The 15,352-nt window shown below is 38.8% G+C and overlaps 1 protein-coding gene across 1 annotated transcript in view; it reads right to left on the bottom strand.

Moving 5' to 3' along the window:
* Window positions 1-15,352, bottom strand: part of L3MBTL4 (L3MBTL histone methyl-lysine binding protein 4) — a 448,888-nt gene that overhangs the window by 233,363 nt on the left and 200,173 nt on the right. Inside the window, exons 11-12 of the mRNA XM_044243369.1 lie at window positions 10,345-10,430; window positions 8,173-8,283 (exon numbers count right to left, since the gene is read on the bottom strand). Coding sequence (XP_044099304.1) covers window positions 8,173-8,283; window positions 10,345-10,430 — 197 coding nt within the window. The remainder of the gene's footprint in view (window positions 1-8,172; window positions 8,284-10,344; window positions 10,431-15,352) is intronic.

The raw sequence follows: 15,352 nt of genomic DNA on the forward strand, positions 1-15,352 counted from the left end.
GGGAAATAAAAGGCAGCAAAGGGGCTCAGACTTTTTGAGTAAATATAAAGTGTAGAATAAAAGTGCAGAGTACAGAGAAAGGGGGAATCTTTTTTTAACTGAAGAACTGTTAGTCTTAAATAAGATCCTTACCCTTGAAACACAAATCTAATCCAGCATTTGTATCCACAGGTATGTGCGTTTTGCAGCAGAATGATCTGTGGCATCCCTCAGACACTCAGAGAAATGCATAATCTGAAAATAAGGGTTAAGAACAACTAGTGCTACGACATCATCATCTTTTATTTAAGAAGTGTCTACACAGACAGTGTTCTGCACAGAAAACTGTGAAATGTTCTATTTCTATTCTACCCAGCTCATGACTAAGCTGATGCCTCCAGCCAAATAATCACATGCCAGGATCTCACTAGATCTCACAGGTCAGGCTGGTAAGGAGCTAGCTGCGTGAAGGCTACCTAAGGGGTACCAGCAATGGCTCCAGAGTGGGACGTCCGACTCCCTCCCACGGCGGTTATTCCCGGCTGTGCTGTTGGGTATACAGCTCAGTTCTGCATATACTGACTTTACTAAAAACATTAAAGGTAAGTCTTTACTTATAGTACTTGGAGAATACAAGTCCAGCAACCAGGAAGCCTGCCCTGTGAAAGGTTATACATCATTTTGGGAGCTTAACTACGTTCACACTGAATATCATCAAATGAATGGATGGTAAGAAAACTGATACTAGGAGAAATATATTTAAGTCTAGAAGCTGTTGATGATAAGGTAGGCCTCATCTCTTCTACCTCTTTCTACTGAATATCTAGAACTAGATAGGAAAATAAACACAGATGTGGTTTGGTTCAAAAATATTTTTAGGAAAATAAGGTAAGAATACAAAAATGTTTATACTAGAAGTTCCTACTTACTAAGTTCATCTCATAACTGAATCAGTCTGGTGTAGCTGTTAAGACAGGAGTTGGCAGATTATAGCCCACAGGCCAAACAGGGCCCATCACCTGTTTTTGTGCATCCTAAGGATGAAAAAATGGTTTAGATCTTTTAAGTATCTTATTTATCTGAGAGAGAGAGAGAGAGAGAAGGCATGAGCAGAAAGAGGGAAAAGCAGACTCCCTTCTGAGCAGGGAGCCTAACAGGCTCAACCCCAGGACCCGTAGATGACAAACAGAGCTGAAGGCAGACACGTAACCATCTGAGCCACCCAGGTGTCCCCGTTTTTTTAATGGCTAAAAAGTTCAAAAGAATATTTGTAACATGTGAAAATGATATAGAATTCCAATTCCAATGTCAACAAAGTTTACAGGAATGCAGCCGCACTCATCCACTTACCTACTGTTTGTGACTGCTTTTGTGCTAATCCACAGAACCGAGCAGCTGCGGCAGAGACCACAAGGCCCATAAAGGTCGAAATAGTTATTTGCTGTCCCATTATAGGAGAAGATGCTGCCCTGTGGATTCAGAGCTCTGGCTGTCGTTGGGCAGCCTGGCGCAAGAGGCCTGAGCTCTGTGGGGTTGTCTCTCTGCCCGTCTTTCCCTTACAGGGCTGCCACGTGGATTCTGAGAATAGGAAAATGCTAAGCACATCAACAGCAGCATGTGGGCACCACATCTGAGTTAGCCAGCTCTCACTTCACTATTGCTGCTGTTTGTTGCTACCAGAATTACACTAACACACCTTTACCGGGGAGGGCATTCTATCTTCCTAAACCTGTCTGGAAATCAGGGTTGACACTAATTTATAGTCTCACCTACTCTTAAAAAATATCTTTTCATTAATTGGTCATAATATTTTTGAAATTAGTCCCAGTCTCCTTCCCAAATGAAGACAGTCATCAATCACTGTGGTACTGTAATGGGCATTAATTAGAAGTTTAACTCAAAGGACAGTCATTTTTAATGTTAGTATCTTGTTCTGTCCTCATATTTCAAAATCATTTTCAAAAATGCATCCCAGCTAGGGACAGTGGAAAGAGAGATGATATATTCCAATTCTGCTCCCTTTTTGACAGATAATTAAACTAGGACTCATAGGGGTCAAGCAACTTTCTCGAAGCACAGGAAACCCTTAATTAAAATGAACATTTCCTGACTTGTATTTGGACTTTTGCTTTGCACTAATCCACCTGCAGCCTTTTTCAGACAAAAGCTTTGAACTTACTGGCCTGAATGAAAATTCAAAATAGTTTCTAGTCATACAAGTAGACAACTTACCATGACAATTTATCTTGGTCATGATGCTCTTATTTCATTTAGAAATGCCACAAATACATCCAGTTAATGCATTAAATATGAAAAGACTTGCTGAAGACACTCAATTTATTAATGATTCAGGAGAACTTCCTAAAGCATCTATTTGGAATACATTTATAATTCATTTCGCAGCTTAGCTGTGGTCCCACAGGGCAAATATTTATCAAATATTTCTCTGTTTTAAGTCCTCCTTTTACATTTATTTGTAGAAGAATAGATTTTTTTTCCCAAATAAAGGCTAAACTTCCTAAAAGCATCCATCCATCTATTGTAATTTAATGTGCATTTCCTGATAAGGTGACAGTAATGGGCTTTCAAACATAACAGAGTACACTGTGCAACCAAACAAAAGAATAATTATTAAACATAATAGCTGGCTATAAATTGAACACGATACATGCTGAGTACATCATAAATATTTATTAGAGTAACTATGGTAATTAATAAACACAGTAATCAACACAAGGGGAAACAACATCTGAAAACTCTCCCAAGGCAAGAAAAGCTTCGGAACTCGGCTACTGGCGAATGATACATGACCAGCAGTCTGAAAATCAGAAGATCTGGCTTGACTAGTACCAGTGGACTTAAGAGCGCAAGAGTGGAGAATATCTTGAATCAGGCTGCCACTGCTCCAACCCACCGACACGGACAACTGATGGTCTCTACTTCCCATGGTTTATCACAGCTACAGGGGAGTATCTGAAAAGAGAGCATTGGCTTTGGAGCTAGAAACATCTAACTTCGCACCCAGTTCTTCCTCCTCTGACTGGGAAACCTGGCTCAAATTATTTAAAGTCTCCATGTCAACTGTAAGAAAGAAATAGCATACACATGTGAGAGTTTTGTGTGACTAGACTCACCGTGGTGGTCCTTTTACAGAGTGAAGAAATAGCAAATCGCTATGTTGTACACCTGAAACTAGTACAGCGTCACATGTCAGTTAGACCTCAGTAAAAATGTAAGTTTAAAAAAGAGTTGCTGTGTAGATAAAGGTACACTATGTCACATACTTAGCTAAATATCTGGAATAAAGTCCATATTCAGTAACTGGACCTTCTTACTGTACTGGTAATACTTCTGTGACATCTGAGCCTAACATCACACCTACTGCTGTTATTACTTCCACTAGCACAACCACTAGGAAGTCACCGGATCCCACTCCTTTGGCCAATGTATTGTTAGTGGTCATATGTCAACAGTAATAATTCAGAATCTTCGTATCTATACACATAGGCCCACTAGGCTAGCTAAAACACGAAAAAGTAAACAAAAACGCATAATAGTAAATGTTGGTAAGGCTGTAGAGAAATTAAAACCTTCATATACTGCTCATGAGAATATAAAATGGGGCAATCACTATGGGAAACATTTTATGTCAAAGAGTTACCGTATGACTCTCAGTCATTCTACTCCTAGAGATATATACCCCAGAGAAAAGAAAACATGTCCAGCCAAAAACACACACAAATGTTCACAGCAGCATTATTCAAAATAACCAAAAAATGGAAATGACTCAAATGTCTATCAATGATGAATGGATTAACAAGCTGTGGTAGATCTACACAATGGAATACTATTCAGAAATAAAAAATAATGAGCGCTCTCTGCTGGTCAGGGAGCCTGCTTCCCTTCCTCTCTCTCTGCCCGCTTGTGATCTCTGTCTGTCAAATAAATAAATAAAATCTTAAAAAATTATTATAAATAAAAAATAATGAAATATGGATACATGCTACAAGATGGATGAACCCTCAAAACATAATGCTAAGTGAAAGAAGCCAGGTACAAAAGATCATATCTTATGTGATTCCATTTATTTCATGAGATTAATAGGACATGATCAGAATAGGGCAAATCCATAGAGACAGAAAGTCGACTACTGATTGCCAGGGGCCGGGAGGAAGTGTAGACTGAGGAGTTATTGCTAGGGGTATGAATTTTCTTTCTGGGGGGGATGACAAGGTTCTAAACTTAGATAGTGGTAATGGTTGCATGGCTCTGGGAATACATACAAAACCAGTGAATTTTATGGTGTGTGAATTACATCTCAAAAAAGCCACTTTAAAAATAGAATTAATCAAGCACACAGGGCACCAACATATCTGGGGAATGGCAGAAAGGAAAAAAGTTAGTCTTCCAGATATCCTTCACTCTGCTAGGGAGTGCCAGAAGCACCACACAAATCTCCTGGGAAGACCGGCAATGTGGGCCCAGCACAAAGGACAAAGTAGGGTGAGGAGCGAACTTGGTCCCCACCTTCCACACCCGTTCTCCCATCATGAAGTGGGATATTTATGATAACAAGCAGAACCTAAGATAAGAAGGAGTAGGAAGATTATAAGCTCTAGAGTTGAAAACCTCTGTGCAGAAGCTGGGGTATAAACCGGTTCCCCACATTCTAGTTTGTAACCCTGGACCCATTAGTTAACCTCCCTGGCCTTCAGTTTCCTCATCTACAAAATCAATCTGATAACCACACCTCGTGTCCCACGGTTGCTGTAAGGGTACCCTAACGCACTGGAAGCCCTTATGAGAGTGTCATCTGATACAAACTGCTACTGTTGTCATTATCATCTCCACTGGCATTGTTCTTTGGTGCAACAGGCTGACTCTACTCTCCAAAGTCAGACAAGGCGCTGCAGCACCATCCTATAGACACACACCAGCCCTCCCAAGGGAACTCCAGCCATGCTCACCATGGTGCCTGGTCTTGTTCCTTCCTCATCTACTGATGACAGCTACTTTGATGAGGCCTCTTCCTTAACACAGACTATAAAGGCACCCAAGGAGAGTAGCACCGGACATTTGCATTGGCAGGTAAGAGCAGCAACCTGAAGTGTAGACTCAGGTACATTTTCGGGTATTCTTCACTGAATGTTCACAACCAGCCAACAACGTAGGCACTGTTAACCACATTGCTTTACAGATAAAGGAAAGTTCAAATACACTGAGTAACCACTAAGTTAGTAACGTTAAAGAAGTTGGAACTGTTATGGACATTGGGGAGGGTATGTGCTTTGGGGTAAATTGGAAGGGGAGATGAACCATGAGAGACTATGGACTCTGAAAAACAATCTGAGGGGTTTGAAGTGGTGGGGGGGGTGGGAGGTTGGGGTACCAGGTGGTGGGTATTATAGAGGGCACAGCTTGCATGGAGCACTGGGTGTGGTGAAAAAATAATGAATACTGTTTTTCTGAAAATAAATAAATTGGAAAAAAAAAAAGAAGTTGGAACTGAAATTCCAACTCAGATCTGTGCATCTTATGACACTTTCCAGTACATTATGCGGAACTGGATTTCCAATGGAAGAGTAATTAGGAGAGGGATGAAGAATGAGGGAAGAGTACTTATTGACTAATACAATTATTTCACACACTCAAGTAACAAGATGCCAGAGTATATGCAATGCCATTTGTTTCTTCACTCACTCAATTCCCATTCAATCACACATATATTAAGCAACTATTATGTGCCAGTATCGATGATAAAAAAGTCTTGGATGGAAATAGACTTTAAAAGAGAAAATTGTAATAAATTTTTTTAAAAATAAAAAAATATAGAAGAATATGGTCAGCACATTAGTAAATGAACAGAGGAATGTGCTTGACAATGAGGAGATCAGGGAAGTGTCAACTGCGTTCCCAATGGCAGAGCTAGCCCCATCCCCAGCCCTCAACTTCTTTAAACAAGAATTCAGAGGAGAATACCATATGCTCGTTTTTCAATGCCTTTCTCTCCTCTGGAACAATGATGAATGGAATTTGAAGCCAAACTTCTGAATCTTCTCTATGATTTTTTCTATTTGGAAAATTGCCAGCCCGCAATCCTTCCCCCTATACCTCATGGGACAGGACAAGCATGGACCCAGTTGGAGGACTGACTAGGGGAGGGTACAGAATGGAGGGTCCCTGGCAGAAGGGTCCATCCCAGGAATGGGCTGCAAGAGGGCAGAGGCTGTCTGTGAGACCAAAAGTGAGCCACAACCCCTAAGACATTTTTATCTATTTCAGGACTGATAACATTCTGACAGACTGAATGGTATGTGGAAGTAATTCATTTCGCATTTTATAAAGCATTATTTCCCAGGACTGAGAGCGACAGCTGCATAAACACATCTTAATGTAGTCCTAAAATCCTAATGGGATCTCCACTGTGCTCACAACCACCAAGATAACACTTAAGGTTCTAATCCTGTCAGAGGGACCATGTACTTTCCAACTCTTTCCCTACAGCAAAGGACAAGGCAATTACCATGAAAGAGAAAGAATAAGAAGAAGATACATGAAATATTCCTTTGGAAGGACCAGCTAAATTCTCAGAGATTTGGAAGGATCAATGTTTAGATGGTAAATAAGAAATACACTAAATTCATTTTAGGAACTTAAGTTTTTTCAAATATTTTAAGGTCATGTGTTAACCCAATATGTTCACATAAATAAGGGGGCAAATATATCCAACAAAAAACACAATATCTATCTTATGAATCAGAAGAAAATAATCTGTCAATTGAAATTCTAAGATTTGATATACTATTAAGATCGAATTTTTCCTACAAATCCCATGATTTTATAATGAAAGTTAAACGAGAATTCAGAGAAAAAAACCTGAAGCTCATTTTCGATGACAAAATATTCCTGAATTTTAGGGTGCCTGGGTGGCTCAGTAGGTTCAGCTTCCAACTCTTGGTCTCAGCTCAGGTCATGACCTTGGGGTCATAGGAGCGAGCCTCACATGGGGCTCCATGCTCAGCATGGAGACTGCTTGGGATTCTTTCCCTCTTTCTCTCCCTTCCCTCTCTCACACTCTTTCTCTTTCTCAATGTCTCTTTCGAATAAATAAGTAAAATCTTAAAAAAAAAATTCCTGAATTTATAAAGTATTTTTGATATTCAAAAGTCATTCCCAGAATAAGTGCTATAAGCGTAAGCAATAAAGAGCCACAAATAAGAATTTAAGCAAAATTCAATATAAAACAAAACATTAGAAATAAGATATGTGGGAGAAAATACCTATCATGTATTAATCCTGAATAGTGCTCAGCATAATTATTTTCATTTGTCAAAAGAATAAAAGATATTTTTAAATTCTTGATAACCAATTGTGAAATACTCATCTCTAAACTTAACTAAAATGTATGTACTGATTATCCTTTATGCAATGAAACAGAAATTGTTTTCAAATTTGGCATATAGCAAATAAGATTTATTTTAATCATAGCAAATTGTATATCAAACTTAAATGCCTCTTTCTTGATGGTGCCTATTTAAAAGCAGTTGACTTGAATCTTTTTATTAGTATGAAACAAACTGTGTTTGGATGGAAAATCATTTTGAACTGTCATATACTGTAGATTTATTAAATACAACAACGTTTAGCTGTCTATTAAGAAAATGGAAATGCTTCCATTTTAAGAAAATTTCATTTTGAAAATGTGTGCATTTAAAAAAGTAGATTTCACAATAAGTACAGTATGGAAATCTGTTCACCAGATATTTACTTCAAAAATCTCAATTTCTGTTTTAGCTACAGTGACTAAAGTCCTTTTTTCCATTTCTCTCTGATCTAACAAAGAACAGTAGAAAACAAAGCCTTGATTGTTCTTAAGGTATTTAAGGACTCTTTTTAAAAAAGCTGATAATAGCAATAAAAATGAAGCTTTAAAAAAGAAAAAAGAAAAAGCATATAAATTCTAAACAGCAAACTCAAACAGGAACATGTTAGAATGCCTCTCAAAATCAGCTGTGGGCAATCTACACATTCCCCTTGTCAGGTGCACGTCAGCTGGCCATCTCTCTACCCAGGAGCTGGGACTAGGAATGGTGTCAGTGGAAATCTGCTCCTCCCACTGTGCCAAAAAATCAGAGCCTTGAGGGAGGGGCAGGTACTGGCCAGGAGAGCAGTGCACTGCTCGGAAGTGCATACCTTTACCCGTTGGTCATCCACATCGATGACTGTAGCCACGCGAATGAGCCTGGGGTTCCTTCTGTCCACCGCTTCAAGTCTCATGCTTGGCAGAAAACCGTGGGGTGTCCGCTGGAATGTCAGAAGAGTAAAGTCAGCAAAACTCAACTGCTCAGACACGCATGTTTTCTAAAGTGCAACTGTTCTGACTTTGCATTCAGACCCTAATACAACTGCAGTTTAGGTTGAAAGGCACCTAGGACTAATGCATGTTATTTTATCCAATCTTATTCATACTTGTGAGAGGAGAAAGAATGTTTTGGTAATTGTCAAGATAGCTAAAAAGAGATTAAATCATAAATTCATTAAATAATCACAAGATCTGGAAAAGCTTCTAATTGATTAATTTCTGAAATTAACTTAATAAATTAAGAAACTGTTGACTATTGTCACTGCCCAGTTTTGGAGTGTGTGGCCCAGAGACAAAATTATTTAGTAAACAATTAGAAAGGATAAACATAATCCTTTATAAATATAAATTTTAAAATAGATAAAACCTGCATGACTATCACAGTTAAACTGTTTTAAAATCATACCCCAATGTATTTAAAACCATAACCTGTGCTTTTGTTACTTACCTGTAACCTAAGTATGTTAAAAACTGTATTAATAAATTCAAGATTTCTTCCAACTCTTAAAATGCTAGGAACCAGGACTCTATAATGATGGACACTCAGAAAACACTAAAAAAAAAAAACTCAATGGGAAAAAATACACTGAGACTTACGAAGTCACTGACCCCAAGGAAATTTAAATACCAAAATCAAAGTTGAAAGACAACTCAGATAGTGTTCATAGGCTGGCAAAAATTTCACTCCGAAAGCTATCACATACGAAAGTATTCAACTGACTTCACTACAAATGAAATTGCATTGAATTCCTCAAATCTAGAAATGACACTAGAAAAATAAAACCTTCATGATTCATGAGTAATAAATTGTTAAATCTTTCCCCAGTACCTCATCTGTTTCTCTCCAGCTTTTGTGGAAGCATATTTTCTTCCAATATGCATTATTACACCTACTAAATGGAGTACATGGACTATAATTAGGCCTTTGATGCTTGAAAATCTTTCCGATCTCCCCAAGGTCACTGTCCCGGTAAGAAAGGTAACAGTTTCATAGTGCAGATACCAAAGATATATAGCTTGAGGTGAAGCCATAATAACCTTTGTCAGAGCCTGGAAGTTGCCTTTGTAACTAAATCATAATTTTGTTTTCTTGTAATTTTCTTCTTGGAAAAGTAAAATGAGTTTTGACAGAAAGCAAAAGAGAAAAAGATAATACAAGCAGCTGGTATTCTGCTTATTGAGTTTCTGCAATTCTCAATGTCCTTCCAAGCGCTCTAGGACTTCTAGCCTTCTTAATTTGGTTACATTTCTTTTTCAAATCCAGCCTACTGTATAATCATTTTTTAAATGAAATAACATTTTGTTTCAAACCCCTTGTGATCCCTAGAAAACTTTTCATAAATGAAATTGTATGTGGAAGCTCACTATATAAAATACTGATTAAAGATGAGTCAGGAAGCCCGGAGCACACAAGCTGAAAGGGAACAACTTGAAAAGCACTTTAGACATATAGATCTCTAACTATACTATCAATGCACTGTCTTTTACCAAATAATTTATGCTTGGTTCAACCCTGGAATAAATGTATAAGGACAAATTTGAGCTTAAAAACTGGTGTTCTAACAAATGCTAAAAGCAATGTTTCCCTCAAAATGTATAAAACTAGAACACACACAGGCTCCATACAATTCACTGATTTTATCATGGTGTCCTGAACATTCAGACAGTCCCCGAGACTATGAGAGCACAGAGTTCCCACTTCATGGACGGATACAGGCAGAAATGAAGGACCCCACCAGCTTCTGAGGTTAATGAGGTGACTTCCACTGCACTAGAGTGGGCTACCAGGATTTTCGAGTAAGGAAACCATTGTTAACTTTTGTGTAGAGGAACCATTGTAAGTGAATCACTTCCTTTGCAGTTTTAACTGAAAACAAGGCAAATTGGTTATGAACATTACACTCAACTTTAAAAAGAAAAAATCTAGAATAATTTAAAAACTGTCAAATGAAGTCAACATGTACATTGCTTAAAGGTGAGGGTATACTCAGATACAAACTTACCATTTTAAAAACTTTGGCAGGAACGGCATTTGTTTGAGTAGCTTCCAGATACTCTGTCCAGGAAAAATTTTCTGGATCAGGATAACCTGAAAAAATATATACACATATCAAAAGATTACACATTGACATTTTGATTTCCATGTACTATAAGACATCTGACCTATTATTAACTGAATGCTCACTATTTAATAGCCCCTGTGCTAAGAACTTCACATACATTATCGAACTTGTCTATTTGCACCTCTGAGAGGGAGGTTAAAGGGAGCACTCATTCCTTGGTTCATTCATTCACCCAACAAAGCCAAGGTAAAATGGTGCTGTGCATACTTGGCAGAGCAAGGTTACACCCAGAAGTCCTTCTTGGAAGTTTGAAAGAAAACCTCAGAATCACTATCTGACTTCAGACCATGAACTGGTCATCTTTCTTTCTTTCTTTTTTTTTTTTTAAGTATCTTATTTATTTGACAGAGAGAGATCACAAGTAGGCAGAGAGGCAGGCAGAGAGGAGGAAGCAGCCTCCCTGCCCAGTAGAGAGCCCAATGTGGGGCTCAATCCTAGGACCCTGGGACCATGACCCAAGCCGAAAGCAGAGGCTTTAACCCACTGAGTCACCCAGGTGCCCCTGGTCACCTTTCTTTTTTTTTTTTTTTTTTTTTAAGATTTTTATTTATTTATTTGACAGAGAGAGATCACAAGTAGGCAGAGAGGCAGGCAGAGAGAGAGAGGAGGAAGCAGGTTTCCTGCGAGGCAGAGAGCCAGATGTGGGGCTCGATCCCAGGACCCTGGGATCATGACCTGAGCTGAAGGCAGAGGCTTTAACCCACTGAGCCACCCAGGCGCCCCCCTGGTCACCTTTCTAATTCCTCCAATACCTCCAGTTCCTCCAATACTTCTGCCTCTATTAGGGTTTTATTCTCTTAATTACATCTCTGTAATTGTAATTTCCCAGGTTTACCATTTTTAATTGCAATTAAAAATATATATATTGGTATAACCTGGCATAAAGCACTCTGTTTCAAAAAATTTCTAATTGGATTTATTGTTTCCCTTCACATTTGTGTTATTTTATTCCTAATTACATTATGTTACCTATTACTGTGCTGTTTTCTTTTTCCTTTAAAAAAATAAGTAGTTAGATTTATTCATCAGCTCTATTGTACTCTTTTCCCTTTTCTAATTATTTTATATGCTTCCTTTACTCTTATTACTTTCCTCATATTTCTCTTAGAATTGTTTTTACTTGTCAAATTGAATTATAAAGAAAATTAATTTATTTTCATTTTTTAAATAGAAGCATTCAAGACTATGAACTTAATCATTGTTGCCCTTGAATACAGCTTCAGACACCTGGACAAACTTATATAACATATTTATTTTTCTCACTTTTATTTCTCAAAAATAATTATTGCTACGATCTGTAATTGTCACCTTCATTTAGTCACTGGCCAAATATTTATTTAAGAGATATCTCAAAGATTAATTTTTGTAGATGTTTATTTATTTTTTAATTTTTAATTAATTTTTAAAGATTTTATTTCTTTATTTGACAGAGAGAAAGAAAGAACACAAGTAGGCAGAGAGGCAGGCAGAGAGAGAGGGGGAAGTAGTCTCCCCGCTGAGCAGAGAGCCCGGTGCGGGGCTCCATCTTAGGACCCTAAGATCATGACCTGAGCTGAAGGCAGAGGCTTAACCCACAGAGCCACCCAGGGGCCCCAATTTTTATAGTTGTTTGAGATATTAATAATAGTATCTAGTTTATCTCATTTCAGTTTCAGAATGTCACATGGTCTGCCTAATTCCTGTTTGAAGACTTCAGGATTTCTTTTTGGCCTAATATAGGATCAACAGTCAAAACTTTTCTTAAGTATATACAGATATAGACATATATGTTTTAATGTATAATATCAGTATGCATTAATTCAATATAAATGGCTATATTGTTAAAAAATCTATTTATTTTTTATTTAAATAAAAAACCTGAAGCAGTATGCTAAAATCACTAAAACAGTTTTTCTGCAGTGTTCTACTTTCTGATAATTTTTTCTTCATATTTAAACTTTTTACTAAAATAAAATATACTTAAAGAAAAATATACAAATCAAGTAAACAGCTTGAAAACTATTCACAAAATTAACATAGCCCTGTAACCAGAAGCCAGGACACCACCTCCTCACTGTGCGCCCTCCCAGTCACTACCCCCTCTCCACAAAGGGAATCTCTCATCTCTAAGATTAGCTCAGCTAGTTCCATTTTTTCCTTTGTATAAATGGAATCATATGGCATGTGCTCATTTGCGGTGGACAGCTTTTGCTCGGCACTCTGTGTTCATGGGGACTGCTGTATGCAGCATGTTTACTTTCACTGATGTGTAGTAGTCCGTTGGGTGAGGGTTTCACAATTTATTTTTCCATTTTGTTGGTGATGGTCATTTGGGTAGTTTTGATGTGGGAACTATTATGGAAAGTGCTGCTACAAACATTCTAGGACATTCTCTGGGTGATACACACTGCAGTTGGAATGCATCCAGGAGTAAAACTGCTAGATCATGGGGTGTTTTGCTCCATATTTTGATGTTACATTACTTAACACAGAAAAGGATATGTAATGTTCACTAGTAACTGTGCTTTTTATTAAACACCGAAAGAAATGTCCCCTTTAGACACTTTGATTGCATTTTGCATCAAATTCTTTTTTATTAAAAATTAAATTGTATGCCATCCTGTTACTTTCTGTTTGTTTTCTTGATAACATTTTCCCCATCTTTTAAAAATTATCTTGTTTCAGGTGCATCTATTTTAAACTTCTGAATGGATTTTGGAAAACATTTATATTTACTTTCAGAACTGGTGTGCTTTATCTCACTTCTATAAACATGTTTTAAACTGGAATTTTTTTTAAAAAGCTCTCTTAGGATTCCCTTTGCTTTTTGTCCTTGTCTATATGTCCTTGTGACATACCTTCTGTTTTACTATTTCTATGCTTCATTTACTTTTGTAGCTCATATTTTTATATTTTTAATGACTGTCCAAACTCATTCCTTGTATTTCAAATCTCCACATTTCTGCATGGGTTCTGAATATGTCCATACCTTGCCCCTTCAGCACCACGTCCCCTCCTCCCTGCTCTAGGTTCCCCACCAAGGGCCTGGGCAGCAGATTCTGTGGAATGGTGACTAAAGAAAGCAGTGTGCGGTGGGTTGAGGAACAAGTGAAGTGACTAAGAGAGGAAGCAATTAGGGTTGCCCAAGCCCCTTAAGGAAATCTAGCAGGGGACACCTGGGTAGCTCAGTTGGTTAAGGTCAGGATACCAGGGTCCTGGGATCAAGTCCCGCATCAGGCTCCTTGCTCAGTGGGTAAGTTGCTTCTTTCTCTGCCTCTGCCTGCTGCTCTCCCTGCTTCTGCTCTCTCTCTCTTTCTCTGATAAACAAATAAATGCTTAAAAAAGAAAGAAAAAAAAAAAGAAATCTAGCAGGCTGCTATGAAAGAAACCATCTTTTCACCCTTTTTGTGATCAATAAGTAAAAATTAAAAAAAAAAAAGATGTCACTTTTTTAAATGTTTCTGAAGCAATAGCTGCTTCTATGGCACTCTCCAGAAATGAGTTAGGTTTGTACAAAGAAAGGAAAACATGTATTATTTACATCTTCTCTGTTCAATGAGCCTAAGAAGAGAAGAATGTCTCATTGCCTAGGGAGGCCTACAAAAGCTACCTGCTCCTCCTGCCTTCCTCCAGGACCCCACTCTGAGTCCTGCTCCACCTCAGGGTAGGGAGGCAGTAGTGGGGCAACAGAGGAAGAGGCAAGAGCCAGATACTTTCACACAGCTGTGTGGCAATGAGACAGAAGCTTTTCAAGTTTGAATTCCTTCGTGTTTCAATAAATATGTGAGACCACCCCATGGAACAATACCATTAACCTCTTCACTTGTCTCCAAGAAGCAACACCTAACTGGTTTCCTCTTATTAGTAACTTCTCAACTGAGTATCGCATTTACACTAAGTCATTTATTCCTCACATATGCTGTGAGGCATCCCTGGTCACCCTCAATTTATAAGTGAGGATCAGAACATTTGTGTCTGACTCCATTATCCACACACTCAACCACTGCTTCCCCTAGTACAGTAACCCAGAGCTCCATGGTCAAAGGAGGTCCATCCTCCAAGGACTCAGGACTGGGAGCGTGAGCTCCCCCTGAAGGCCAAGGTGTAGTATGGCATGGATGAGAGTGGGAACATCACTGGATTGGATGCAGGCTGTTGATACAAATGAATTTGTTCACATCCCACCTCTTTCCACACTATTGAGACATTAACACTTCTGAAACGGGCAAAAGCTGAGGAAAGATGAGGTCCACATTGTGGCTGTGGGCACAGATGGTTGAACCAGACAAGGGAAATGTATCGGATACTGCAATCAAGGAACTACAAAGCAGGGCACCTGCCAGGCAGCCCCTGGATTTCCCCCAGGTACTGGCAGTTCTCTGGAGAAGGGGAAGACCCAGGTGACAAATATCTTCAACTAACGTTAGCAGATAGCTATGAGGCAACCAGCTGACAGCCAGAGGAGGGAGGAGGTGTGGTGGAGTAGAAGAGCTCGAGCCCCAGGGAGGAGAAGCCTCTCTAAAGAGCTAGGAGCTGTCTTAGGGGAAGCAGCACGACTATGAGGGGTACGCAGAATGTGCCTTCCCGAGATGGCAATGAGAAAGCCCCATGTGAGAAAACTGAGCGAGCGATGGCGGTCAAGCTCAGTGCTTGGAGTTACAAAAACCGGGGGTCAAGAAAAAGTCCGTGAAGAAGATACAACACATGGGGATGGGCACAAGAATGGAGAAACTTAAGGTCAAACCAAGTTAAATGTAAGTGAAAACATACCTAAATCGTGTCATTCCAAGGGCGATTTAAATCACTCAGGGAAAAGCATGTCCTTACCACTCCACCCTCATCTCCCTTTCACTCTGCTCCTGCTTCAGCAGGGACACAGCCAACTTCCTCCCTCCTCAAGGACTTGTAC

This window comes from Neovison vison, chromosome 3 (genome assembly GCF_020171115.1).
Source record: "Neovison vison isolate M4711 chromosome 3, ASM_NN_V1, whole genome shotgun sequence".
Taxonomy (NCBI): domain Eukaryota; kingdom Metazoa; phylum Chordata; class Mammalia; order Carnivora; family Mustelidae; genus Neogale; species Neogale vison.